The sequence below is a fragment of the Pan troglodytes genome, chromosome 6, assembly GCF_028858775.2.
Source record: "Pan troglodytes isolate AG18354 chromosome 6, NHGRI_mPanTro3-v2.0_pri, whole genome shotgun sequence".
Classification (NCBI taxonomy): Eukaryota; Metazoa; Chordata; class Mammalia; order Primates; family Hominidae; genus Pan; species Pan troglodytes.
Window position 1 is genome coordinate 154,877,934 of NC_072404.2, and position 27,286 is coordinate 154,905,219.

Here is a 27,286-nt window from a genome sequence, read left to right on the forward strand (position 1 = left end):
AAATGTCTAGGGAGATTTCAGCTTGCAGCGCTGTCCCCTCCCTGGTCCAGTAAACACCAACATTCCAGAAATGCTCAAGGACTCATTGGGAAAAGACAAAGGATTCAGGTCTAAGCATCACACTCTGGCAGGTGGCAGGATAATTCATTGATATAAAAGTGTTTGGAGACCAAGGCAGGCGGGGAGGCTGAGGTGGATGGATGACTTGAGGCCAGGAGTACGAGACCAGCCTGGCCAACACGGTGAAACCGTGTCTCTACTAAAAATACAAAAACTAGCTGGGCATGGTGGTGCATGCCTATAGTCCCAGCTACTTGGGAGGCTGAGTCAGGAGAATCACTTTAACCTGGGAAATGGAGGCTGCAGTGAGCCAAGATCATGCCACTGCACTCCAGCCTGGGCAACAGAGCAAGACTCTGTCTCAAAAAAAAAAAAAAGTTTTTTGTCTCTCTACGTATTTCCTAACTGTAAGCAATTTGGCAGGCTTTGTACCTCCTTTCCTACAGGATTTCAGTGGGGCAGACAGCAAAGCAGCCTGAGAATGAGGCTGGTCTGTACTGAAAACCTAAGGCCACTAGGAGATTATAGGGTGTCCTGGAAAAAGAGAGGAAAAGGGAGAGAGCCTTGGAGAGGTGGAGAAGTGAGGGGGCTCACCCTGCCTGAGAAGGGCAGAAAGGTCTGAGGTCCCTCAAGTGCCACAAGGCCATCCACCACTTACTGATAGCCTCCTGAAAGGGACCACATGGCAGAGTGGCCAGGAGAGGCAGGCCTGTGCCCCCAGAACCCCAGCACCAGCAAATACCCCATATCTTGTGAAAGCCAGGAAGCAGGACCTGCTGGGCTTCGAGGGACACGCTGATTTGATGTCAGCTATGGCCACGGTAGACCTTCCCTCCTAAGCCCTGGGGATTCTGACACAGCCTTGGAAGAATGAGGAGCCCTCTGCCAGGTGTGGTGGCTCATGCCTGTAATCCCAGCACTTTGTGGAAGGCTGAGGTGGACGGATCGCTTGAGGTCAGGAGTTCAAGACCAGCCTGGTCAATATGGCAAATCCCCGTTTCTACTAAACATACAAAAATTAGCTGGGCCTGGCAGCAGACATCTATAATCCCAGCTTCTTGGGAGGCTGATGCAGGAGAATCACTTGAACCTGGCAGGTGGAGGTCACAGTGAGCCGAGATTGCACCACTGCACTCCAGCCTGGGTGACAGAGTGAGACTCCGTCAAAACAAACAAACAAACACAAACAAACAAAAGCAATGAGGAGTCCTCAAAACTGGCTGAGAAGAAAAGGAATAAAGGACTGACCCATGCTATGACACGTGACCCTTGAAAACATTATGCTCAGTGACAGAAGCCAGTTTCAGGAGACCATGGATTGTACAATTCCATTTATATGAGATGTCCAATATAGGCAGATTCATAGAGACAGAAAGTAGATTAGTGGTTACTTATAAGTAGTAAATGAAAAATAGTAATACAGAAAAAGGAAAGAAAGTAGACTAGTGGTTGCCAGAGGCTGGGGGTGAGGGGAAATGGAGAGTGGCTGATTGGCGGGCACAGGATTTACTTATGGGGTGTGAGCATGTTCTGGAATTAGACAGTGGTGAGGGTTGTGAATATACTAAAAGTGAGAATTGTGGGCTTTAAAATGGTTAAAATAGTGAATTTTATGTTATTTAGATTTTAGTTCAATAAAAATTTTTAAAAACTTTGATGGAATTTCCTTTTTTTTTTTTTTTGGACACAGAGTCTCATCCACTCTGTTGCCCAGGCTGGAGTGCAGTGGCAAGATCTCTGCTCACTGCAACCTCTGCCTCCCGGGTTCAAGCAATTCTCCTGCCTCAGTCTCCCAAGTAGCTGGGACTACAGGCGCCCGCCACCACACCCAGCTAATTTTTGTATTTTCAGTAGAGATGGGGTTTCACCATGTTGGCCAGGCTGGTATCAAACTTCTGGACTCAAGTGATCCACCTGCCTCAGCCTCCCAAAGTGCTGGGATTACAGGCATGAGCCACCGCGCCCAGCCAGATGGAATTTTCTACCCCCATAATGGCATGGTGACCTGAAGTTACAATTCAGTTGACTTAAAAGAAGGAAAGTACATGTCATTATTTTTTCAACCTCTGAATCTGTGGGCCAGGAGTCACACCTATTCCATAACTCTAAGAAAAGGAGACGGAGTCAGTATCCTGAGACACAGGGGAAGGCAGGACAGAGCCATTCAGAGATGGGGACATGCACTTTGTTAGAAAGTAGTAAATTAAAAAAAAAAAAAAACCCTGCCCTGAAGACCAAGGGAAGACTGGTGCTGGCCAGGCTGCATTTGAAATCTTCCCAGACCTCTACTTAAGCTCACTCTAAATCTGATCAAGTTTCCTGTTGGACCTCCTTGACAGCATGTGACATGGAGGTTCACATGCTGGGGTTCCCTGGGGAATTTTAGGTGTCCGTTATAAGAGTCTAGGAATCTGAGGGGGTTTGAAAGCGGAGGGTTTACTACTTGCTACACCCTCGTGGGACAAAACTGGGTCCTGAAAGGTAAGCAGTATGTCCCCTGCTTGCTCCTGGGAGTACAGCTGGTGCAGCCTTCGTCACCTGAGCTCCTCAAGGAGGGCCGTCTTAGAAACTCTACAGTCGCTCAGGGATAGAGGGCAGGTTTTTTTGTTTGTTTGTTTGTTTTTGTTTTTGTTTTGTTTTGTTTTGTTTTGATGGAATCTGGCTCTATCTCCCAGGCTGGAGTGCAGTGACACGATCTCTGCTCACTGCAAACTCCACCTCCCGGGTTCATGCCATTCTCCTGCCTCAGCCTCCCGAGTAGCTGGGACTACAGGCACCCACCACCATGCCCGGCTAATTTTTTGTATTTTTAGTAGAGACGGGGTTTCGCAACGTTGGGCAGGCTGGTCTTGAACGCCTGATCCCAAGTGATCCACCTGCCTCAACCTCCCAAAGTGCTGGGATTACAGGCGTGAGCCACCGCGCCCGGCCTAGGGCGGGGGGTCTTGATGGGTTTTATCCATTTTCATGAGCACCTCCTTCTTGAGGAAGTGGACCCTTTCACAGCCCTAAGGGTCATTGTCTTTTGGGTTCCCCCCAAAACAGACCCTGACACAAGGATTTAAGTGCAAGTAATTTATTTGGGAAGTGATCCCAGGAAGCATCAGGAGAGGAGCAGGGAAGCTGACAAGGGCGTGCGGGGACTCTGGGAGGCTTAGATCCTACCTCTGATAGGTCCTGAAGTATTGTGATTGACTGTCGGAAGCCTCCTAAGGTCAGCGCCACTGCCGATGCGTTGGTATTACACCTTTGTTACTCCTTTTTATCTTAACCGTTTATTTCAAGAGTTTCTTTGCTGATCTGCTCCCAGACTGGTTTGTACCTGGTAACAAAGTTAATTTTCCTAAAGCATGGTGTGATCATGACCTTTCTCTGCTCAAACACCTTTGATGCTTCCTTGTGCCTACATGAAGTCTGAAGCTTTGGGCCTGGTGTTCCAATGGGGCACTGCCCTAGGAATGGGGGATAGAGCAGTGCCTCTGCCCTCACCCCACAGCTGGCCATCTGGTTGGGGATCAAACAATGACAGTAGGATGTGGCAAGTGCCATGGGAAGAGAGGTGGAGAGTGTTCCAAAGGCCCAAAGGACAGGTGCCACAGTCTGGGATCACAGGAGGCTTAGGAGGCAGGGATTGCTGGTCATGCACATATTCCATTCCCCCCTTCTTCCTAACAGAATCTCTGCATTATTGAGTGTGGCAATGGCTTTAGCTAATTGCCACTATACTCCACAAACTTACTTGAGAAAGAAGTGTCCAGTGGAAGGTAAGTGGAAATCACTGGGCGTTCCAGAAAAACTCTTTAAAGGAGTCTGATTCAACAAGAGGCATGCCCTTTTCCCCTTGGTTCTTCCTCTTTCTGTAATCTGATGTGCAGGTGTGATGGCTGGAACCACAGTGGCTATAGTGTGACCATGAGGGAATCCTGAAGATGTAGGCTATATACTAAGGATGATGGGAGCAGAATGAGAGGAAGAGCTAGGGTCCCTGATGATCTTGGAGCTCTCAATCCAGCCCTGGGCTGATCACCTCTAGACTTCTTTCAGGTAAAAAAAACCAAAAAACCAAAAAACAAAAAACAAAAACCTTCTTTCTAGTTAAACTCTTACTGGGGTTTTCTGTTGTAGTCTGTTGAACCTACTCTGAATGAATGCAGTATCCTAGAGACTGTGCAATCAGAAGCATTAGCAGAAATTTGGTAGGCAAACTAGGGTGCATGGGGGCTACAAGGAGGGGTTAGAAGGACCAAGGAGGAGATGTGTTCCAGGCAGAAGGAAGACAGTGTTCAAAGGCCCAGAGGAAAGAGTCAGAATAGTTGGGTGTGTCTAGGGCTGGCAGAGAAGGGGTGGGAGGAGAGGAAGCCTTAGGTAGGAGCAGGACTTCGACCATGAGGGACCTTGAGGCCTTGTAAAAAGATGGCCTTAATCCACAGGTAAAGGGACCCCTGAAGGAGTGGTGAGTTTGCACTTTAGGGAGATGCTGCGGGTGCGGAGGGGGAGGGGCTGGATAGGAGGGAGCAAGAGTGGAGGATGGGAGACCCCTCAGAAGGCTGCTGCTGTGGTCGGGCAAGAGAAGGCATTGGCTTGTACTTGGCCAGTGGCTAGAGGGATGGAGTGCAATGGGCAGACTAAGAGTTTAAAAGGGGCCAGGCACGGCAGCTCACGCCTGCAATCCTAGAACTTTGGGAGACCCAGGTGGGAGGATCGCTTGAGCCTGGGAGGCCGAGGCTGTAGTGACACTGCACTCCAGCCTGGGCTACAGAACGAGACCCTGTCTCAAAAAATAAAAATAAAAATATTTTAAAAGGGAGAATTCACAAGAGTCAGTGGCCTATTGGATTTGGGGGAGGGAGCAGGAGGAGCTGGGGATGAGGAACTGAAGATTGAGACAGGAACCAGAGGTTGGGGCTGAGAATGGTGGAGGGGGAAGAGGATCAGGGCTGGAGGCGTGGGGCTTCAGGCGACGCGAGGTCAGCTGAGGCAAGGGGCCAGTGAAGGCTCCGGAGGGAGCCCTGGCCTGGGAGTCAGACACCCGCCAAGCACACACCTGCCTGGCGCCGCCTTCGGAAATGTCCTTGACCTCAAAATTCCACTTCTCAGCCTCACCTGGGGGCATTGTCAGCTAATAATATGTGAAAGTCCCTGGCGCTTAGTAGGTGCTCAATAAATGTTAATTGAATCTGCAACGTCGCTTCGCTTGCTCCTTTAGACTCTACTGTCTCTGTGCTCATCGTTCGGACGTTTCTCTCCTTTATCAAGAGTTTGGGGGTCAAGTCACAGCCCCTACCACCCTCTGCTGTGGCTCCAGGGCAGCGGGAAGAAAGGCGCTCATCTTCCCTGAGCCTCCCTGCACTGTCCCCGCGAACTTTATTCCCATTTTCACAGATGGTGAGCAGGCGGCTGGGGAGGTGGAGCTGAGTTAGAACCAGGTCTCCCGGCTCCAAGACTGCGCTCCCAGCTCGGCAGCATCCAGCCTCCAGCCCAGGTGGCGGGGTCGGGGACCCGGCTGTCCCCGCTCCTCCGCGCCTCCTCCCTCTCCGCCCCTGCCCCGCCCCGCCCGGGTCCACGGCTCCCGGCTCCCGCGCGCCGCCTCGCGCTCCTCCCCAGCCCGGCTGTGCGTGGAGGCTGCGGCTCGGCGGGGCAGGCGCTGAGCGCACGGCGGCGGCACCCGGCGCAGAGGCTCCAGCGCGGGGAGCCGGGCTCAGCCCCGGCCTGCGAGCGCCGCGGTCCTAGCCCACCCGAGGCCGGCCTGGGGGGCCCGCAGGGCGCGCGGAGCGCCGAGTGCGCGTCGGGCTGGGCCCCGCACCCCGGTGCAGGAGCGCGGGCGCGGCGCGGCGGAGCGCCCCGCATGGAGCCGGCCCGGGAGCCCCCCTCGCGGGCCCGGCCGCCGCCGCCCCTCGCCGCGCGCCCCGCGCCCGCCCCCGCCGCCCCCAGGCCGCGTTCGCCCGCAGAGGCTGAGGCCCGCGGCCCCGAGGGGCTGCTGCGGCGATCCGGGTCGGGCTACGAGGGCAGCACCAGCTGGAAGGCGGCCTTGGAGGGTAAGCGCGGAGCGGCCTCCCTCTCCTGGCCCAGGGACCCCTGCCCAGGCCCGACCCGGGACCCGGAGGCGGTCAGAGTCACCTTGGCCGCTGTCCCGGAGGGGAGCGCTGGGAGCGCGGCGCCGGGACGCGGCGGAGTCATTCATTTCAGGGCGGCCAGACGCCGGTTCGTGGGGTGGGGTGGGAGGGAACCGGGGGCCACCGCGAGTCACAGCCTCGACCCCGCCTCTGCTGCGACTCCCTCTCTGACCTTGGAGCGGGCTTCACGCTCTGAGCCTTCGTCTCCTCACGCATGAAGGGGACAAACACTGCCTGACACCCACCAGACAGGCGTGTTGAGAGGGTGGCGGAATCTGTGGCCGTGAACACGCTTCGAGTAAAGTAAGAAAGCTGGAGACCCCAGAGGTGGTGCCCGCCCCTGTGAGAGCCGCGGGGACCCCGTGGTGGTGGGGCATGTGGGGAGGGCAGGGCAGGGGTGGAGAATCCAGGAGAGGCTCTTCCTTGCAAGGTCAGGGGTCACACCTACTCCTCCATCAGACTGCCTCAGGGAGGGACCCCTGGCCTGCCTCCGGGGCAGTAACCCAAGTAGAGAATTGATTTCAAGTTCATGAGCTCTTTAAGGAAACTTGTATTAGCTACCGCCGGCGGCGTGTGGTGTGGGAGATGCAGGAGTTGGTGAGAGGGTGGCTGGCCCTTTGGGTGCTTCTCAGGGTGCTCCTGGCACCCTGAATCCAAGGACAAGGAGGACCTGGGCAGCATTAACTAGGGAAGCCCGGAGCCTGGATCACCCATCTAGGGAGGCAGTGTCAGAAAAGGAGGGCTTCCCAGGAGTAGGTGACCTCTTAGCGGGCGTGGAGACAGAGGGGAAGGTGTTCCAGACCCAGAGCATGACGTATTCCAGGCCAGGTGGTCAGAGCTACTCTGTCCCACGTGGGAACTGAGCCCTGGAGTACTGGGATGGGGCAGGGTGGAGAGAGACGGGCCTGAAGGACCCAGACGGTGAAGGGCCAGCCAGGCCTTGCCCAGGAGCTTGGACTTTGCTCTGAAGGGGCTACTGAGGGGTGGAGATGGTGGGCTTGCCCTTGGAAGACTGGTGGTGGCCCAGAGGGGTGGGACCGAGGCTCGAGGTCAGGGAGGGGGTGGGGCAGTGGACCAGGAGGGACATAACCAGCAGCTGGGCCAAGACAGGTCATGGGGCTGCTGAGGATGGCGAGGTGGGGATGGTAATGCCAGCCTTCTGCACAAAGGCTATGGGCCAGGGGATGTGCACTGTCCGAGGAAGGGCTGTGCAGACTCTGAAGCTGGACCACCAGACAGTGGCAGGGACAGAGGAGGCGAAGATGTTGCGTCACCAAGGAGAAGAGCTGTAGCAGAGCTGTGGGTTGTGAAGAGTTGTGTGGAATGGATGGAGGTGGTCAGACACCCCCCTGTGACGCTGTCTCCGGCTTTACTGTTGGAGTGGCCCTGTGTTCCCACGCTTCACTCCTGCCAAAGCTATTTCTTGAAGTTGTTCCCTCCTCTTGCCTGTGTTTCTTCATTCATTTATTCGTCAGCATTTCTGAAGGGTCTGCCCTAACCTTAACCCCAGCCCCCATGGTAGGGCTGCTTCTGGGCTGCTGTGGCCCTTTAATGCCTCCTGCTTGCTGTTCCTGTCCACCTCCTGCCCTGACTTCCACCCCCTTGCGCTTCCTCCTCCCCACTGTGGCTGGGCTGCCCACCTGCCAGTCAGGCTGCAGAACAGACCACACACCAAGCTGGAAGGTCACCCAGAGGCTGCCTGGGGCCCTGAGTCAAGCCCACTCCCATGCTTAGCATCTTCCTGTGGTCCAGCCTTGCCTCACCATCGCCCCCTGCCTTGCCTTGCTCTCTGACTCATGCCACCTGCAGTCCCTTCCCCTTCCTTCCCCTGGTCTCCCCAGGAGCAGTCCCACTCCTGATGGCCTGTGGTCCTTGGGTGCTCAGCATCTTGGGCCTACTGACTTTTCCCACAGGAGTTTTAGAATCTGGAGTCTGAGTCTGGCCAGGGGCCTCCCTTCTGCCAGTTCTCTGAAGGTCTCCTTGGGTGCCCCCAAGCTCCTCTCTTCTGAGAGGAGCCTGGGAAAGGAGCCTGAGAGGAGACAGAGGGAAAGGTGTCCCAGACCCAGAGCACGACGTGTTCTGGGCCAGGTGGCCAGAGCTAGTTTGTCCCATGTAGGAACTGAGCCCTGGAGTACTGGGGTGGGGCAGGGTAGAGAGAGACGGGTCTGGCGGACCCAGACGGAAGGAGAGGTCCTCTTCTGGAGGACCCAGAAGAAAGGAGCTCATGGAGCAGGGCTGCTCCTCTCCAGGGTGCTGCTGCATTGGCCCAGTGCTGGCTTTTGTATTGGTCTCCATCATGCATTCATTCTTTCTGCAACATCCGGGTACCATTCTGGGCCCTGGGCACATTTATGTTCTCTCAGAGGTTCCAGGACAGGGACTGAGGCAGTGTGGGGAGGTGCAGGAAGCAGAGCATCTGGTAAAGCTGGGGCAGAGCCTTCCATTGCCACAGGCTGGCGGGCTTTCCAACTTCCTGGACCATTTGCTTCCTCATCTGCTAAGTCAGGTCATGATTTCTACCTCTCAGGTAGACAGAGGCCCTGGAGTGTGGGCTGTGTGTATGGTGACTCCTCTTCCCAGCTGCCTGGACTTGGCCTCCTGCAGCCCCTGCTGGGGGAGCCCAGGCCTAACTGCAACACTTGGACTTCTGGTCAGCCTCCCTTGATTCTGCTTCCCACCCCAAACCTGAGCCCAGAGTTCACGTAATGAAACACTGTCAACGGGAGGAGGGATCTGTCCTTTGGGGACCCAGGGTTATGCTGCCGCTGCTTAGCCAAGCACTTGTCTTGAGAGAAATGGGACATTTTCTGACTTGACTGAGCTGAACCCTCCAAGAAGTCTCTGCTCCTTTATCACCATGTGCCCAATGCACATCAAGCACCCACTACGTGCTGGAGCCTTGCTGGGGCTTTCATAGTCATCATCTCAGTCCTCACCTCTCCCCTTGCAGGGGGGCTGGTGAGTGTTCTGCTTCATAGACGAGGGAGCCGAGACTGAGAGCCTGAGTGTCTTGCCCAAGGACATCCTTGGTTGCTAACACATGAAAGCCCTGTTGTGAAGGCTCTGACCCCTTCCTGCATGGCCAAGGACGTCAGCCTTGGTGAAGCTAGCTGGGGATCATCAAATTCCCACACACACGCTCTCCTCCCCCTGCTCCCCAGACAACCCTGCCACCTCCAGCATTGACGTTTCCCTCCTTATGGGTTAAATGAGTCACAGAGCTTCTTAAAGCAGAAAGCTGGGATTAGAGCCCAGGTCTTTAAGACTTTTCTGAGATGAATAACTAGCTTTATAAACAGGAAGCCAAACAGAAGTTGCCTTAATCAAGTCTTTTCTCTCGCTGTAGATATGAACCTTTCCTTCCAGCCTGGGGTATAAGGCTAGAAGAGGTGACCCGGAGAGCCCGCCTGGGTTCTGGGAACAAGAGAGGTGATTCGAGATGGGCATATTTCTGGCATTGAGAGTGGCAGTGGGGCAGAGTGGCCTGGGGGTACGGGAGAGGGGACAGAGTGAGCCTGCGTGCCTCAGCCTATAGATTTTTCAGTGCTCACCGATTCTGAATTTTTAATGTTGAAAGTTTCTTGATTAGGCATAAACCCACAACTTCCTGATCAAAACCACACACATGCTTTTAGCCTCTTAAAAATTTAAAAATTACCAAACTTCACATTTGGTAGTTTTTAACAGTCAAGATTATGCTTGCCAGGCTGTGTCCCCGATGACTTAGAGACAGCAGCATGGGCCTTTTTTGGGATATGAGTGTGAGGATGATGGGAGCTTTGTCTGGGCCTGGGAGTCAGGTTTTTTCAGTTGTTCCTTCTAAAATTAGGTGAAATCACACACATTTAGAAACCTAAATAAACTACACCCTTAAACGCCATCTAATATGGGCCATGGCATAGTAGGGAACAAGTAATGAGTTAGACATTTGTTAGAAGTTGAATTGTGTCCCTACCAAAAAAGAGATATTGGAGTCTTAACCTCTGGTACCTCTGAATGTGACTGCATATGGAAATACAGTCTGGCAGATTATTTGTAGTTAAGATGAGGTCAGACTGGAGTAGAGTGGGCCCTAATCCCATATGAACTGGCATCCTTATAAGAAGATGGTCACATGAAGACGAGGGCACTGTATTAGTCCGTTCTCACACTGCTAATAAAGACATACCCAAGACTGGGTAATTTATAAAGGAAAGAGGTTTAATGGACTTACAGTTCCACATGGCTGGGGAGGCCTCACAATCATGAAGGAAGGTGAAGGAGGAGCAAAGACACATCTTACATGGTGGCAGGCAAGAGAGTGTGTGCAGAGGAAATGCCCTTTATAAAACCATCAGATCTTGTGAGACTTACTCACTATCACAAGAACAGCATGATTTGGGAAAAACCTGCCCCCATGATTCAATTACCTCCCACCCAGTCCCTCCCATGACACATGGGAATTATGGGAACTACAATTCAAGATGAGATCTGGGTGGGGACATAGTTGAACGACATAAGACACACAAAGAGAATACCATGTGATGATAAAGGCAGAGATTGGACTGATGTGGTTGCAAGCCAAGGAGTGCCAAAGTCCGTCAGCAACCACTGGACACTAGGAAGAGGCAAGGAAGGAGCCCCTGCAGAGGTCAGAGGAAGCATGGTCCAGTGCAGCACCTAGAGAAATTATCCCTGAGACATAATGAAGAGGCACCTTGGGTCTGGCAGTGCTGCAGATACATGTACCGATCCCTCTTCCCTGTGTGGTCTTTCCTACAAACTCAGTTGAATTTAAAGTTGACCAAGGATGTTGTCATTTGGTGTAACTAAATTTCTCCCATAGTTTTTGAGTTCCAGTGGGTGCTCTGTAACATGCAGGGCAATGACCCAGGCCTGTTTCAGGGAATCTGAAGGTGAGTAAAGCACAGTCCTTACCCCAAAGCACAGTCCTTACCCCAAAGGAGCCTAGGGCTGATGGTCATCATCACACTGATGGCCTGCATAATCACCGCGAGCTGATTGAATAGAGTTTACCATGCCAGGCACTGTGCTAAGCACTGTACACTGAATTCCTATAACTCTGTAAGAGACAGGTAGATATTATCATTACCTCATTTTCAAGATGAGGAAAATGAACTACAATAGAGGCTAAGAAACTTTACCATCCATACACATCTAGAAAATGGCAGAGCTAAGATTTGAACCCAGGCAAAGTGATGTCAGATGTTATGCCCTTATCTTCAGTGCACAAAGGATTACAGCATCAATGATAGAGAAGAGGCTAATAGAAGGGAGAAGAAGGATGCACTCAGCATGCTCACCATAGGCAGCCATCCTGTAGCTCCAGGAAACTGTGATGAAGCTGCCACCAAGGACAGCAGAGCAGGAACAGAGAGAGCCCAGTCCTCCAGTGCAGGCTGAAACCTCTGCTCTTACCATGTCTGAAGCTACCCACCCAGGACTCCTGGTCACTTGCCAACATAGACCTTGCCAATAGGAAAGACTGGAAATGTTTGTTGGACTTGCAGGTCAAGATGGCAAACTGAACACATGCATTTTTTCTTTTTTCCTTCAGAAGCCCACTAATACAACAGTAAAGGGGCCAGGAGCAGTGGCTCATGCCTATAATCCCAGCACTTTGGGAGGCCGAGGTGGGTGGATCACCTGAGGTCAGGAGTTTGAGACCAATCTGGCCAACATGGAGAAACCCCAACTCTACTAAAAATACAATAGGTTAGCCAGGCGTGGTGGTGTGCGCCTATAGTCCCAGCTACTTGGGAGGCTGAGGCAGGAGAATCACTTGAGCCTGGGAGGTGGGTGTTGCAGTGAGCAAAACAAAAAAACAAAAAAGACAAAAAAAACAAAATTAGCCAGGCATGGTGGCATGTGCCTCTAATCCCAGCTACTTAGGAGGCTGAGGCAGGAGAATTGCTTGAACCCGGGAGGCGGAGGTTGCAGTGAGCCAAGATTGCACCACTGTACTCCAGCCTGTGTGACAGAGCAAGACTCCGTCTCAAAAAAAAAACCAAACCAAACCAAACCAAACAGCAAGGGGATTTTTAAAAGGCCATAAGGACAAGAACAAGAGAGAAAATAGCAACAAAATAGAGAGCTAGGGAACAAGTGGATAAACGGTAACTGACTTCACCCCATCTGAGAAAGTCCAGAGAGCAGAGGAGTTACCTTGAGCCTCACGGGAGGACCTCTAAGGCTCAGGGGTTGGTGGCAGTGCTTGAAGATGGGGCTGAGAACAGGAGGACTGGTTGAAAATTTCTTTAAGGAGGATTTAGATTCCCATTCTGTACAGATTCTCTCCAGCCCTGGCAGGAACCTGAGGTGAAATCTCTCAAGAAAGAGGGCTTCAGCTGGGCATGGTGGCTCACGCCTATAATCCCAGCACTTTGAGAGGCCGAGGCTGGCGGATCACCTGAGGTCAGGAGTTTGAGACCAGCCCGACCAACATGGTGAAACCCCATGTCTACTAAAATTACAAAAATTAGCTGGGTGTGGTGGCGGGTGCCTATAATCCCAGCTACTCAGGAGGCTGAGGTGGGAGAATTGCTTGAACCCAGGAAGCAGAGGTTGCAGTGAGCCGAGATCGCACCACTGTACTCCAGCCTGGGTGACAGAGTGAGACTCTGTCTCAAAAAAAAAAAAAAAAAAAAAAAAAAAAAAGGGCCTCTAGACATCACCACACTGAGAACAAGCAACTAAGCCAACATTTACACACTGAATGCTGAGGACAGCGTCCCAGCCTCTTCCCTCAGCTAGCCCTGTATTCTCCTGGGGAGAAAACAGAAAAGCCTCCTCCATGGACTCTCATCCATCCAAGAGGAAAAACATAATGACATTAGCATTCAGAGAATCCCAAGAATCAGCCCAGCCAGATCACTCTACTGTGTCCCCCACAGTTAATAAGCCCCTATCTATGGGCTTGGAGGCTCCAATGAACTCATTAGTCTTCCTGCCTGATTTAATCATGAACAGATAACTGTGGTCCCCAGACCCCTGAGGAAAGTCTGTAACATGGAAGCTCAAGACCAAAACAGAGGTTATACAGGGAGAAATAATCTTTCTGCTCATTTCCCCCACCCCTCCAAAAAACCTGTCAGTCATATCTTCAGTCAGAAGAGATAAGAGAAAGTATTGCATCATTAAAACAAGAATAGGATTCTTTAAGAGGGGGTATTCATAGAGCAGCAGCAACAAAACCAAACAAACCTTGGAAATTAAAAATATAGTCACAGAAATTAAGAACTCAGTAGAAGGGTAGGATGATAAAATTGAGAAAATGTTCCATGAAATAGAGCAAAAAGGCAAAGATATAGCAAACAAGAGGGGAAAATAAGATGAGAAATTTGGAGGACCAATCTAAGAGATCCAACATTTGAAGACTATGACTTCCAGAAAGAAAACAAAACATGGAAGAGAAGAAATCATCGATAATATAATTAAAGAAAATTTCCTGGCTGGGCATGGTGGCTCATGCCTGTAATCCCAGCACTTTGGGAGGCTGAGGCGGGTGGATCACCTGAGGTCAGGAGTTCAAGACCATCCTGGCCAACATGGTGAAACCCCATCTCTACTAAAAATACAAAAAATTAGCCAGGTGTGATGGCAGGCACCTGTAATCTCAGCTACTTGGGAGGCTGAGGCAGGAAAATTGCTTGAACCCAGGAGGTGGAGGTTGCAGTGAGCTGAGATCATGCCATGGCACTCCACCCTGGGCAACAGAGCAAGACTCTGTCTCAAAAAAAAAAAAAAGAAAAAAAAAAAAAAGAAAAAGAAAAAGAAAAAGAAAAAAAATTTCCTGGAACTGAAAAACATCACTTTCCAGATTGAAAGGGCCTACTAGAGTAGATGAAATAGACTAAACCAAGGCATGGCATGCAATGATGAAATTTTAGAACATTGTGCAATGAAGACCCTAAAAGCCTCTAGAAAGAAAATAATTAAGCAGTTGAAAAGGATCATGGGTGAGAATGGACCTAGACTTTTCAAAAGCAACACTGGAGCTAGAAGACAATTAAGTAATACCTTCAAAATTCTGAAGGAGAATTATTCTTGATCTATAATACTCAGTCCTCTGAGTTAACAATTCCACGGGCAACATTCACCAGTTCACCATGGAACACAATGAGAAGCGTTGCTCCTTGGATTTGTGCAGTGCAGTGGTTTTGCTCTACCCTTCCTCAGGCAGCCATTGGATGATGTGCTTCACCAAGATGAGGGAGTAAACCAAGGGAGGGGAAGACATGGGAGAAAAGGAACAGAGGAGCCAACATAGGAGAGAGGCAGAGAAATTCTCAGGCTGCCGGTGTGGGGAGACCCTGGATGGCAGCTGGGCTTAGAAGGCAACTAGTCAGATTCAAGCAGGTCAGAAAGTTCCAAGGGACATTTCTTCAAGATGGGCGTTATGGCCTGCACGTTGGTTTCCTCCCCACATTTATAGGTTGAATCACTAACCTCCAATGTGATGATATTGAGGTGGGTAATTGAGCGGTAATTAGATTTAGATGAGGTCATGAGGGTAGAGCTCCCGTGATGGAATTAGGACCCTTATAAGAAAAGGAACAGACACCAGAACTTCCTCTCTCCGCTATGTGAGGACTCAGTAAGAACGCGGCTGTCAGCAAGCCAGGAAGTGGGCCCCTACCAGAACCTGACCATGCTGGCACCCTGATCCAGCCTCTAGAACTATTAGGAGAAATAAATGTCTGTTGTTTAAGCCACCCAGTCTATGACAGTTTGTTATAGCAGACTGAACTAAGACCAAAGTGAAAGAGAAATTCCGATATTGTCTCATCATGAAAGAGGCATTTTGGTGTTGAAATAATGATACGCATACAGAAACTGAGCAAAGGGAAAAGAAGACCAGGATTAACAGGGAAACAAGAAGTTCTATGGAAATCATCATAGCACACGGCATGGCTTTGCTGAGAGTACTGTTTATGCTGAGCTAAGAATATAACACCAAAGTATCAAGCTAATACAAACTATGATATTGAGAGGGCAGGGACTGAGTGGTCAGGGTAGAATGGTAATGCAGAGAATTAAGTCTGCATCATTATAATGGAAAATGAATAAATTATATCTAAAACAGAAAAAAATCTAGAAGTATTTACATACACATGGCACTTAGAAATTTGGAGCTAATACCAAAAGAATCAGCTAAAAGAGTTGAAAGTGGTTGGCTTTGGGGAAGGAGCAATGTTATTACTACTATTATTAGTTTTTGGAGACAGAGTCTTGCTTTGTCGCTCAGACTGGAGTGCACTGATGCGATCTTGGCTCACTGCAACCTCCGCCTCCTGAGTTCAATCGATACTTCTGCCTCAGCCTATCGAGTAGCTGGGATTACAGGCACACACCACCACACCCGGTTAATTTCTGTAATTTCTGTAGAGACAAGGTTTCACCATGTTGGCCAGGCTGGTCTCGAACTCCTGACTTCAAGTGATCTGCCTGCCTCAGCCTCCCAAAGTGTTGGGATTACAGTGTGAGCCACTGCGCTCTGCACTATTATTTTTTAAATGAAGCCTTTTAGAATTTTTTGATTCCTTAAATCTGTGCTTTTTAGACTATCGTTGGTGAAGGAAACAGGTTTCTTTTTAAAATCCTTTGTAAAATACAATACAAATGAGTAACTAGCAGCAGGCACTTGGATGTCGGGTAATGCTGAATTGCTACAGATTCTTCCTCTCAATTTTGGCACTTATATCATGATGGACAAGTAACAGTTTACAGACAAACATTGAGCTGCAGAGGCACTGTTTTCATCTATGATTTATGTATAACATTGACTAAAAAAACACTTTCAAAATGGGTGCACAACAATGTAACTGTACTTGACTGTGCACTCAATGGTTAAGATGGTAAAAAAAAATCCAAACAAAATTGTAAAGGGAATTCACACCTGCTAGGAGGGCTGTAATCAAAACAACGCAAACCAACAAGTATTGGTGAGAGGATGTGGAGAAACTGGAACCCTTGTCTGTTGCTGGTGAGAATGTAAAATTATGCAACCAATGATGGAGTTAGTCTTTCCTCAGAAAGAACTACCGGTAGCAGCGGTGGTGTCGGCAGCGGCTGTAGCAGAGTTTGGCGCGATGTCTCACACCATTTTGCTGATACAGACTACCAAGAGGCCAGAAGGCAGAACTTATGCTGACTACGAATCTGTGAATGAATGCATGGAAGGCGTTTGTAAAATGTATGAAGACATGTGAAAAGAATGAATCCCAACAGTCCCTCTATCAAGTATGACATCAGTCAGTTGTTTGATTTCATCAATGATCTGGCAGACCTCAGCTGCCTGGTTTACCGAGCTGATACCCAGACATACCAGCCTTATAAAAAAAGACTGGATTAAAGAGAAGATCTACATGCTTCTTCATCGGCAGGCTCAACAGGCTGATAAATAATTGTACTGGAAGCATTAGGGGGGTTGGGGGTGGGCTTGGAACACAGGTGAGTATGGTGTGCTCTAGCGGAAGTTTTGTATCATAGTAATCCTGTTTCCACTTTGTTATACTCTAGCCAAGATTGGCTGTATTAGATGAAATGTGAAGTTCTTGTTCAATCGGAAACCCCCGTTGCCCCCTCTTTTTTTCTTTTCTTTCTTTTTTTTTTTACTTAAACATTTTTATGATGATTTGGATGGAAGTTGTTCTTCCTCAATTAATGTTGGTTCCAGTCCTTCCACTGTTTATATCTGCTTTATAACGTTCACTGTAGTAACCCTTCTTCAAGATGGGGTGGGGGATGGAAACGCACTTTAGCCATGTCCTCAAGGTAAAATTTTGGTAAAAATAAATAAGTGTTCTTTAGTAAAAAAACAAAACAAAAGAACAACAACAAAAAAACTACCATGTGATCCAGCAACTCCACTCCTAAGCATATACCCAAAAGAATTGAAAGCAAGGACTTGAACAGATACTCATACACCATGTTCATAGCTGCATTATTCACAATAGCCAAAAGGTGGAAACAGCCCAAATGTCTACCAACAGATGAATGGATAAACACAACGTGGTCTTGCTATACGATGGAACATTATTCAGCCTTAAGATGGAATGAAGTTCTGACATATGTGACAACATGGATGAGCCTTGTAAACAATCTGTGAAAGGAACCAGACACAAAAGGAAAAAGATGTTTCCTCTTATATGAGATTCCTAGAGTGGTCCAATTCATAGAGACAGAAAGTAGAAGGGTGGTTGCCAGGGGCTGGGGAGAGGAGGGGATGGGAGTTATTTAAGGGGACAGAACTTCTGTCTGGGATGATGAAAAAGTTTGCAAACAGACAGTGATGATGGTTGCACAACATTGTGAGTGTACTTAATGCCACTAACCGTACACTAAAAAATGGTTAAAATTGCAAATTTTATGTTATATATTTTCATCACAATTTTTAAAATCCTTAAAATACCCTATGTTTAAAGTCTAAAAGGGTTATCTCATTAAATATAAAATGAGAATGTTAAATGATAACAAAATAAAATAAATACATGAAAATAACAAAGAGGGAACCCAGAGGATCAGGAAGAGGATGGATGGTGTAGAGGTGGGTGAATTTTAGGAAGTATCTGTGGAGGAGGTGGAGGAGGAGACTTCGGGAGCAAAGATTCAGTAGCAGGGCTGTGAGGGCTGAATGGGTTATTTTGAGGAACCCATGCGGCTGAAACCTGCGACCACATAGAGAAGCAGCAGGAGATTCAAGATGGAAAGCTCTGACCATCACTGAAGATTTCGTGAGCAGTGGGTAGCCCCCCGGCAGGGAGGGTTTCAAGCCAGGGAGTCACAGAATCAGAGCTGCGCTCTACAGCAGTGGATCGCAAACTCCAGCCTGCATCAGAATCACCTGGAGGGCTTTAAACACAGCTTGTTGGCCAGGTATGGTAGCTCATGCCTGTAATCCCAGCACTTTGGGAGGCCAAGGCCGGTGGATCATTTGAGGTCAGGAGTTCGAGACCAGCCTGGCCAACATGGTGAAACCCCATCTCAAAACAACAACAACAACAAAACACAGCTTGCCGGGCTCTACCTCCCCCTGTTTCTCATTAGCAGGGTATGGGGCTGGCGGTGGGACTGGTGGTGGGATGGGCGGTGGGATGTTGAACCCCTCTCTCTTCTCCTAGACACCACCACACGCCTCCTGCTGGGTGCCATCGCGGTCCTTCTGTTCGCCATCTTGGTGGTGATGAGCATCTTGGGTGAGCATGCGTGTCAGAGCATTTATGCATTCATTCAGTTTGCACATTCCTTGTTAAAAGCACGTCTAATTAGTTAAAGAAAGATTCGAGACATTCCAAGAATCCTGTGGGGGACTAAATAAGTAGAAAATACATAGTGTCAGTTGTTGAGATTTCAGCTTAAAATAATATATTCACACACAGACTATACATGTCCCCTTCATCAAGCCATGCAAGTAGAGTGGAGATGTTACTTAGGTATTATTTTGTAAGTGTTGTGAGAACTCAGAACAAACTTGGGGTAGGTTAGGAAGACAGTGCTTCTTGGAGGAGACAGTTGGGAATAAGGGCCTTTAAGGATCATATTCAGCCAGGCGCAGTGGCTCACGCCTGTAATCCCAGCACTTTGGGAAGCTGAGGTGGGTGGATCACCTGAGGTCAGGAGTTTGAGACCAGCCTGGCCAACATGGTGAAACCCCGTCTCTACTAAAAGTACAAAAATTAGCCAGGTGTGGTGGTGGGTGCCAGTAATCCCAGCTAGTTGGGAGGCTGAGGCAGGAGAATCGCTGGAACCTGGGAGGCAGAGGTTGCAGTGAGCTGAGATCGCACACCACCGCACTCCACCCTGGGCGACAGAGAAAGACTCCATCTCAAAAAAAAAAAAAAGATCACATTCAGTCAGCATTTATTGAGTGCTGCTGTGTGTTAAGCTCTGGGCTAAGTGCTAAGGTTAAAAAAAAAAAGACGAATATGACACTGTCTCCTCTGTCCAGGGGTAAGTGCAATAATAGAGGTATTACTGCCCAGTGGCTTCCCAGAAGGAAAAAACATGTGCACTGAACCCTGGAGAATGAATAGGAGTTATCTAGAGATTAGGAGGTAGAGAGTGCTAGGGAGGAAAATCTTTTCCTCTGCCCTCTTAAGTTCAGTGTCTGGGGGCCTGTAAATTAAACTATCAAAGACAAATTAGCAGGAGAAAAGGTAACCAATGTTTATTAATATTTATGTTCATGGGAGTTCACAGATAATAAGTGAAACTCAAAGAAGAATTTAGACTCAGGGGCTTATATACCTTTTTAACAAATGAAAGAGGGTTTGGGTTTCAAGGGCTGGTGAATTGAGGGAAGTGACTAGGAAACATATAGAGGAACAATGGGAGATAAAGGCTATTTTGGTAAGGTTTGCTTATGCAAACTAATCCTGGTGTTGATTCCTTGGCATGTTTGATGATGAGTCACTCTTCCCTCCCTGGTTTAGGGTGGGCAGTGGGGGTATGAGAGGGGATGGGGTGAGGGATGGGGAGTAGGGCAGCACCCTCCCCGAAGGGAAATTTATGCCCTACTTTTAGGCAGACGAGAGGGCAGAGAACCCTTCCTGTTGATTCTGAATTGCCTTCGGCTTAAAATGATCCATATGTCAAAGTGGCATATTTTAGGGTGGCATATTCTGGACCCCATCAAGGAAATTTAACATGCTAAGTGGAAGAGGCCTGAGAAACATAGAGTGTGTGTGGAACTGAAAGGGTTGGATAAATGAAAAAGGTAGAAACTGCAACTAAGAACATGTGAGGCTATATGAACAGGGAATCTGATTACTTTTAAGAGATTCAAATACAAGTGTATTGTAGGTTCTGAAGGGTTTGCAAAAATGATTTTAGTGCCTCTGTCTTTAATCTTTGAGAAATGCCATAAGACCAGAGGTGGAATCCACAAAATGGCGGAAAAGTCCACCAATATTATCAATTCTTATCAAACCCTTCCCTATAGGGTTTGTATGACAAGGAGAGGGGTTCTGAGTGTTTAGAAATGGATATGGCAGCCGGGTGCAGTGGCTCAAGCCTGTAATCCCAGCACTTTGGGAGGCCAAGATGGGTGGATCACTTGAGGTCAGGAGTTCAAGACCAGCCTGGCCAACATGGTGAAACCCTGTCTCCACTAAAAATACAAAAATTAGCTGGGCATGGTGGTGTGCACCTGTAGTCCCAGCTACTCGGGAGGCTGAGGAAGAACAGCCACTTGAACCTGGGAAGCAGAGGTTGCAATGTGCTGAGATTGTGCCACGCACTCCAACCTGAGTGACAGAAGAGACTCTGTCTCAAAACAAAAAACAAAAAACAAAAAAAAGTCTGGGCGTGGTGGCTCACGCCTGTAATCCCAGCACTTTGGGAGGTCCAGGTGGGTGGATCACAAGGTCAGGAGTTCGAGACCAGCCTGGCCAATATGGTGAAACCCTGTCTCTACTAAAAATACAAAAAAATTAGCTGGGCATGGTGGCACATGCCTGTAATCCCAGCTACTCAGGAGGCTGAGGCGGGAGAATTGCTTGAATCCGGGAGGCAGAGGTTGCAGTGAGCCGAGATCGCGCCACTGCACTCCAGGCTGGGTGACAGAGCGAGACTCCGTCTCAAAAAAACAAAACAAAACAAAACAAACAAACAAACAAGGCAACCACTGGGCCTAGCTTAAATTCAGCTGGAGTAATTCCTACAAATTAAATCAGTTTCCTTTTCCCCTCTTACTAGGTTGGGAGGCCAGAGAATGTGTAGACATAGCTAATATGATTTTAATAAAGCACAACAGTCTCTTAGGAGATCCTTATGGAAAAGCAGTTGAAATGTAGCCACACCATGGTCAGTACTCCCAGGTGGACTTGCATCTCATTGAACAGATATATATGCCAGGGGGTGTCGATGAATGAATTGGTGTCTGTGTGGCTGGAGATCCCCAGGGGCTTGAGTACCAGAGGCCTGTTCTTGGCTCTGTCCTGGTCTACATTTTAATCAATCACTTGTATGAAAACAAACAAAAAGTATGCTTATGGAATTTGCAGCTGACAAAATCCAAAAACACAATCCCATATGACAGATGGGTGAAAGAAATCAAGATTAAAATGTATCTTGAAAAACTCAAATGATGAGCCAAAGTGAATGAGATAAATGTGGAAGAAATAAATATAAGGTTCTGCATTTGGATTTAAGAAGTTATTTTCACATGTTCTGACACTGGGGGAGACCTGGCTTAGAATCAGATCATATGAAAACAATCTAAGATTGTGGATTAATTCCTTTTGGCAAGGAGGCCCTTTGAGAAGCTCCGGGCTTCCTTCCCAGAAAAGTCCATGTATGCACATACCCGCCGATCTGTTCATGGAAGCAGTCTGCAGACTGGAGATCCCATGACAACTGGAAGACAGCATGGTGGTCACTGTTGCTGCTGGTAGAGCCACATCTGATGTGTCCCGGTCTGTCCTGGTGGCAGCGATTCAGTGGTAACATGGGGACATTGCAGCGAGCAGGCAGGATGGAGAGCAACCCTTGTGAGGAATCATGGGAGAGATGGCATCTGTTTCAACCTGGATGAGGGAGGCTGGTGCGCTTCTTTGAGTAGGGGGTAGAAGGCAGAGCGGGTGTCTCTGGGTCACTCCAGAGGCCTTAGACCAGCAGGTCTAGGTCACAGGGGGACAGGTTGGGACTCAACATTTAAGAACTTTCCATGCACACTGACAGCAAGGGGGTTAAAAAAATAAAAATGAAAAGAACTTCCCAGCAGTTCAGTGGTGGAATGGCAGCCTTGGTAGCTAACATGGGCATGGTTAATGACAGCGGGCAGTCTGTCCTGCTGTTGGTACCTGGCCTAGCTGGAAAGAGAGGACACATAGCCGCCAGACCTCTTCCCAGTCTGAGTTTCTGGCGTTCCATGCCTCTGGGAGTTTGGAGACAGAGGAGATCCTAACCCAGGGGCTGCTGCCCTGCTGTCACTTCCCGTCGTGGTGATGCCCCTGCCAGGCTTCCCACAGTCCCCTTTCTCATTCATTTAGTGGCCACCCTTTTACCTCCAGGCACCAGGAGAGGACAGCCACATCTGCAGTGTCCCTGCAGGACGCCAAAGCTGAGGCAGGAGAGGGAGCCACAGAAAGCAGAGTGGGACTCGGGCGGCGGGGGGGCGGGCAGGGCCTAGCTGGTCTCTTCCCTGCAGCTTCCAAGGGCTGCATCAAGTGCGAAGCGCCCTGCCCGGAGGACTGGCTGCTCTACGGAAGGAAGTGCTACTTCTTTTCCGAGGAACCCAGAGACTGGAACACAGGCAGGCAGTACTGCCACACCCACGAGGCGGTGCTGGCTGTGATTCAGAGCCAGAAGGAGCTGGTGAGTGTGCCAAGGTGAAGGGGGTTGGGGGAAGGGACCCTCAGGGCCCCCAACCTTGACTCTAGGGGACAGCCACACAGTAAAGGACGCAGTGTTCCCTGTGACACGTCTCCAAAGCCACCCACCTGCTGCATAACCACTGGGGGTGCAGGCAGACCTCACAGTCTGAGCAGGTCAATGAGTGGCTCCAGTTTCCACTTCCATTGTCAAGGCCACCTATTTCAATCCAAGGCCCACTGGTTGAGGTCACTTAGTATTATAAACCAGAAGAATTACACATTATAAAGCTGGTGATGTGGTATCCACCTCTAGTACCAGCTACTCAGGAGGCTGAGGCAGGAGGATCACTTGAGCCCAGGAGTTGGGGGCTAGTCTGGGCAACATAGTGAGACCCTAGCTCTACAAAAAGTAAAAAGAAAATTAGCTGGGCATGGTGGAGTGTGCCTGTAGTCCCAGCTACTTAGGGGGCTGAGGCAGGAGGATCACAGGAGTTCGATGCCAGCCTGGGTAACATAGCAAGACTTTGTCTCTCTTTTTTTTTGAGACAGTCTCACTCTGTCGCCCTGGCTGGAGTACAATGGTGCAATCTTGGCTCACTGCAGCCTCCGCCTCCTGGGTTCAAGTGATTCTCGTGCCTCATCCTCCTGAGTCGCTGGGACTGCAGCCGTGCGCCACCATGCCTGGCTACTTTTTGTATTTTTAGTAGAGACAGAGTTTCACCATGTTGGCTAGGCTGGTCTCGAACTCCTGGCCTCAAGTGATCCACCCGCCTAGGCCTCCCAAAGTGCTGGTATTACAGGTGTGAGCTACCGTGCCCAACCACAAGACTTGTCTCTTAAGGAAAAAAAAAAAAAGAATTACAAATTATAAATGCATTGGGAAATGTGAAAACACATTGTCATTTTCTAAAGATCCAAATCAGGACACGGTCTCTCATTTAACATCCAAAACAGTCTTAGCAACAGAAACGTGAAAGAAACACAATTAATGGAGTCTGTTGGCCATTTTGGATTTTGAGGTTAACAGTGGTATTAACCAAAATAGAAGATAATCTAAAAATCACTTCTGTTTGCCTTTGATACACAGTATGATATCCCCAGTCTGCAGGGAAAGTCCCAGAAATTTGCAGGTAGGACAACTAACCTGAGCATTGAGATTTGTCCCAGATCATCCAACCAGTGGGCAATCCCCAAGCTTCCTGCAAATCAGGAATGCTGTCCTGCTGAGCCAGGAGGACAAGCCCTGTACAGCCTTCCTGGCCAGTGGCATGCACACACAGCCAGGGTCCCTTGCAAGCTGTCGGAGGCAATTGCTGTGAGGTCAGCCAGCAGCTTGGAGCCGAACTCTGGCAGCGTGACTGCAGAGGATCCTGTAACCCTAGCTCCTTACTTGCGGGATGCAGCGAGACAGCAGTCACTCTCCTGGCGTCTGTACATCCCGAGAGCCAGTATCTTCCAAGCTGAGGTTTGTCTTGGGATGTGACAGCAGTCAGGAGACCGCATCTGACCCTGAGGTGTCCCTTTTTCCTCGGTGCAGGAATTTATGTTCAAGTTCACGCGGAGGGAGCCCTGGATTGGACTACGCAGAGTTGGGGACGAATTCCACTGGGTCAACGGGGACCCGTTTGATCCGGACACGTGAGCTGAGGCGTCATCTTCTAGCCACCGAGCTTAGACTGAGAAAGGCCTGACTCACCCACTGGACACAACTCCCGAAGAGAGAAGCCCTTGTTTTGTGCTAGCTAGAGATACTAGTCTCGGGGTCCAGCAGTGTGCGCCAGAGACCCAGCCATGAAAATGTCTGTACTTCTCCCTCTCTCATAAAAGTCCAGCCTGGCTTGGTGGCTCTGCCCTGCAAAGCCATCGGAGCTTCGCGGTGTCCGGCCCAGGGTCTCTCCACCCTTGAGTCCCCAGTCTGTGCAGCCTGGCGCTTGTCGGCTCCACTCAGTGTGGCGCAACCACATCCCATTCAGCCAGAACGGGACAGCCAATGGGAGGGAGGGCCCTGGATGGCCTCACCCCATTGGCCAGAACTTAGTCACATGGCCGCACCTGGCCGCAAGGGAGGATGGGAGATGCGCCTCTGTCCTGGGCAGCCACGTGCCACCTAAGCACTGTAGCTGTGGAAGAAAGGGGATCTGAAGGCAGGCACCTGGGAGTGTTCTAGGTCACATTTTACTGGCGAACGCATCTCTTGATGGACGGAGCACTGCTGAGGTGGTGGCGTGTGCCGTGGCGGTTTTGTAAGACTCAAGTGGTGTGGATGTGAGTGTGTGATGCCGGGTCTGGTGTGTGGTGTGGGGGTGATGGTCATGGGCGGAGTGGGTGGCAGATGTGTGGCTGTGGCAGTACAGTGGTGACTGTGTGGGGCGTGGGGAAAGGAATGGTCTAGGCCGAGAGAAATGCAGGGAAGTGTGCAGAGGGAAGTGGGACCGGCAGAACAGACCCTGTGGCTGGAGGAATAGGCTCTGAGGTGCCAGCCGGAGGGCATGGGGTGGGGTGGGGAACACAGCTCCTAACCCGATGATGATGATGATGCGTGAACGTCCCCAAGGCAGGGGCTAAAGCAGAAGGGCATCTGAGACCCTGGGATCCTCCTGGTTGCCAGAGGTGGCCATTAGCTGCCCTCCCACCTGAGGATGGCTTAGGCAGTCACGCCCATGGCAGCCCTGGAGGCAGGGGCATTCATGATGCTTCCCCTCCTCCTCCTTTTCCTTATCTCAAGCACTCTTCATTTTTGCCCTTACTCTGGCCTCAGTGCCCCTTCCTTATCTCACCCCCTTTCCTGTCCCCCTCTCAGGTCTGCTCTCTCAGAGTGGCTGAGGAGGTCTTGCGCTTTGCACCCCTCTCCCTGCTTTTCTGGAAGCTTCTTGCTCTCAGAGCCCTGCAGGCTGGGGTCTGTGGCGTGCTGACCACCTGACAACCAAGGGGCCGTTGGCCACATTTCTCAGACACTGCAGAGGTCCTTTCCCTTGCACTCCTTCTTGGGGTCCTTCCAATGCCCTCTGTTGTGAGGGTCTACCTCCAGCCTTGGCAGGGATCGGAGGTCCGGGTGAACAACTAAGGCTAAGAAGAAACCTCTGAGGCTGGAAAGGGGTGATTTGAGGTAGGGGGGAATCCTCCCACCACACACATCTGTGTGTGATGCCAATGAGTTCCTGTGCAACACAGCCTCAGTTAGCCCATATTGGGGTCATTGCAGCCTACCCCTAACCTGTGAGGGGTAGCTGACTTCAGCCAGCTCTGCAGAGCTCCTCCTGTGTGCTCAACTCTGCGCACTGCAGGGAGCCAAGATGAGAGCGCACAGAGCTCACTGCTCAGGAGCTGGCTGCTTTGGGGACCTGTGTGGACAGACAGGTAGAGGCCCCAGGGGGCTATGGGAGTGCCCCAAAGAGCAGGCAGGGGACTGTGGGGAAGTAGAGTGGGCAGAGAGTGGCCCTGAACTGGGTGCCATGGAGCCTGGGACATGTGAGCTGACCCTGCAAGGACATTGAGAATGGGGAAGTGCATGTGTGTCCAGGAAATGTCTGAGCGGCGTGCCAGGGTGGCTGGAGCTACGGTGCACAGAGTAGGGAGACAATGGGATGCCAAGCTAGAACAGTCTGTTGGCCCAAATGTCCTAGAAGGCAGCTCCAGTGATGAAGTGAGGGAGGGATAGGTCACAGGGCCTCCATGGCCTCCCCTGCAACTGGGTTTTGGGCTGAATGTTCCAGATCATAAACGCCTGGTCTTCTCTCCTGGCCACAGGTTCACCATCGCAGGTCCAGGGGAGTGTGTCTTCGTGGAGCCCACCAGGCTGGTGTCGACGGAGTGTCTGATGACCCGGCCCTGGGTGTGCAGCAAGATGGCCTATACTTGAGGTGGGTGGGGCCAGAGGTGGCCCCGCCCCCAGGCCTGTGGGAGGTGTCTGCTCAAGACCTGCTTCCAGCGGAGCCGCCTGCCGTCTGCAAGGCGAAGCGGTGGGTGCGTGGCCTCCGCCCCAGGCCCCTCTCCCAGGCCCTGGCGCTCTGAGTCCCTGGTTCCTGGCCTCCTTTGTCTGCAGGCAGGTCGTGTGGCTCAGCAGTTAAATCCCATATGCTAGGTAGTGTAGGCATCTGCCCACCTACACACACACACATGCATAGGTACACGCACGCACAGACGCTGTCCCCTCTGAAGCTCAGTGTCCATCCTGAGCCACCCCACAGATCTCTCTCCGGCCCCCTAGAAGCCCTCTCCTCACTGCAGCCCTGGTGCTCTGGGGAAGGAGGGGCATTGACAGGTAGTTTGACTGTTCACCCAGCAGCCCCGCTTCCCCACTGGTTTCTCTCCTGGCTGCCGGCGGAGGTAGGCTGGGAAAGCTTCCCCCTCACCTAGGCCAGGCCAGCCCCGCCCCGGGCCCCAGAGGTCCCCTGCATCCCCCTTCTTTGCCTTGCCTGGGTTCTCAGGCAGGGCCCCTGCTGTGTCCGTGGTGCTGTTGTATTGGTCACTAACGGAATAAAGAGTTAATATCTCATGTCCAGAGAAGTCTGCCGCCATTTGTTCCAGAGTCAGAGCTCGGGGAGGGGCAGAGAGGGGCACATCTCTGGGTGCCAGTCTGTGGGGGCTACCACAAAATGCACCTGCTCCAGTGCAGCAGATAGCGGTGTGTGAGGATGAAAAAAAAGCACCTTCTGGCCTCAGGACATCGTTTCATGTTGCTAAGCCTTTAAGGTATTCTTACGTGGCTGTTCCAGCTCCTTCATTGCTAGTCACCTCAAGATGACAAACGTTTATTCACACCTACCGCAAGCCAGACACCATACCAGGCATGGGGGA

At 50.5% G+C, this 27,286-nt stretch overlaps 1 protein-coding gene and 1 pseudogene across 2 annotated transcripts; both read left to right on the forward strand.

The window, feature by feature from the left end:
• The first annotated feature begins 5,661 nt into the window (after positions 1–5,661).
• CLEC2L (C-type lectin domain family 2 member L) lies at positions 5,662–26,984 on the forward strand. 2 transcript variants are annotated; one of them, XM_003318832.4, is made up of 5 exons: positions 5,662–6,095; positions 18,296–18,370; positions 22,324–22,490; positions 24,027–24,127; positions 26,237–26,984. In XM_003318832.4, the coding sequence occupies exons 1-5, from the start codon at positions 5,906–5,908 to the stop codon at positions 26,346–26,348; spliced, it is 645 nt and encodes a 214-aa protein (XP_003318880.1). In that variant the 5' UTR covers positions 5,662–5,905; the 3' UTR covers positions 26,349–26,984. The 2 variants fall into 2 exon arrangements, with proteins under 2 accessions (XP_003318880.1, XP_024213828.1); XM_024358060.3 differs by lacking the exon at positions 18,296–18,370.
• LOC134810582 (enhancer of rudimentary homolog) lies at positions 16,046–16,594 on the forward strand (annotated as a pseudogene).
• Positions 26,985–27,286: the final 302 nt, after the last annotated feature.

Excerpts from the sequence above, each read along its gene's own strand:
- CLEC2L (XM_003318832.4), top strand. The coding sequence starts at position 5,906 with ATGGAGCCGGCCCGGGAGCCCCCCTCGCGGGCCCGGCCGCCGCCGCCC. Across the intron at positions 18,371-22,323 it reads GGTGGTGATGAGCATCTTGG|CTTCCAAGGGCTGCATCAAG; the intron begins GTGAGCATGCGT and ends TCTTCCCTGCAG. Across the intron at positions 24,128-26,236 it reads GACCCGTTTGATCCGGACAC|GTTCACCATCGCAGGTCCAG; the intron begins GTGAGCTGAGGC and ends TCCTGGCCACAG.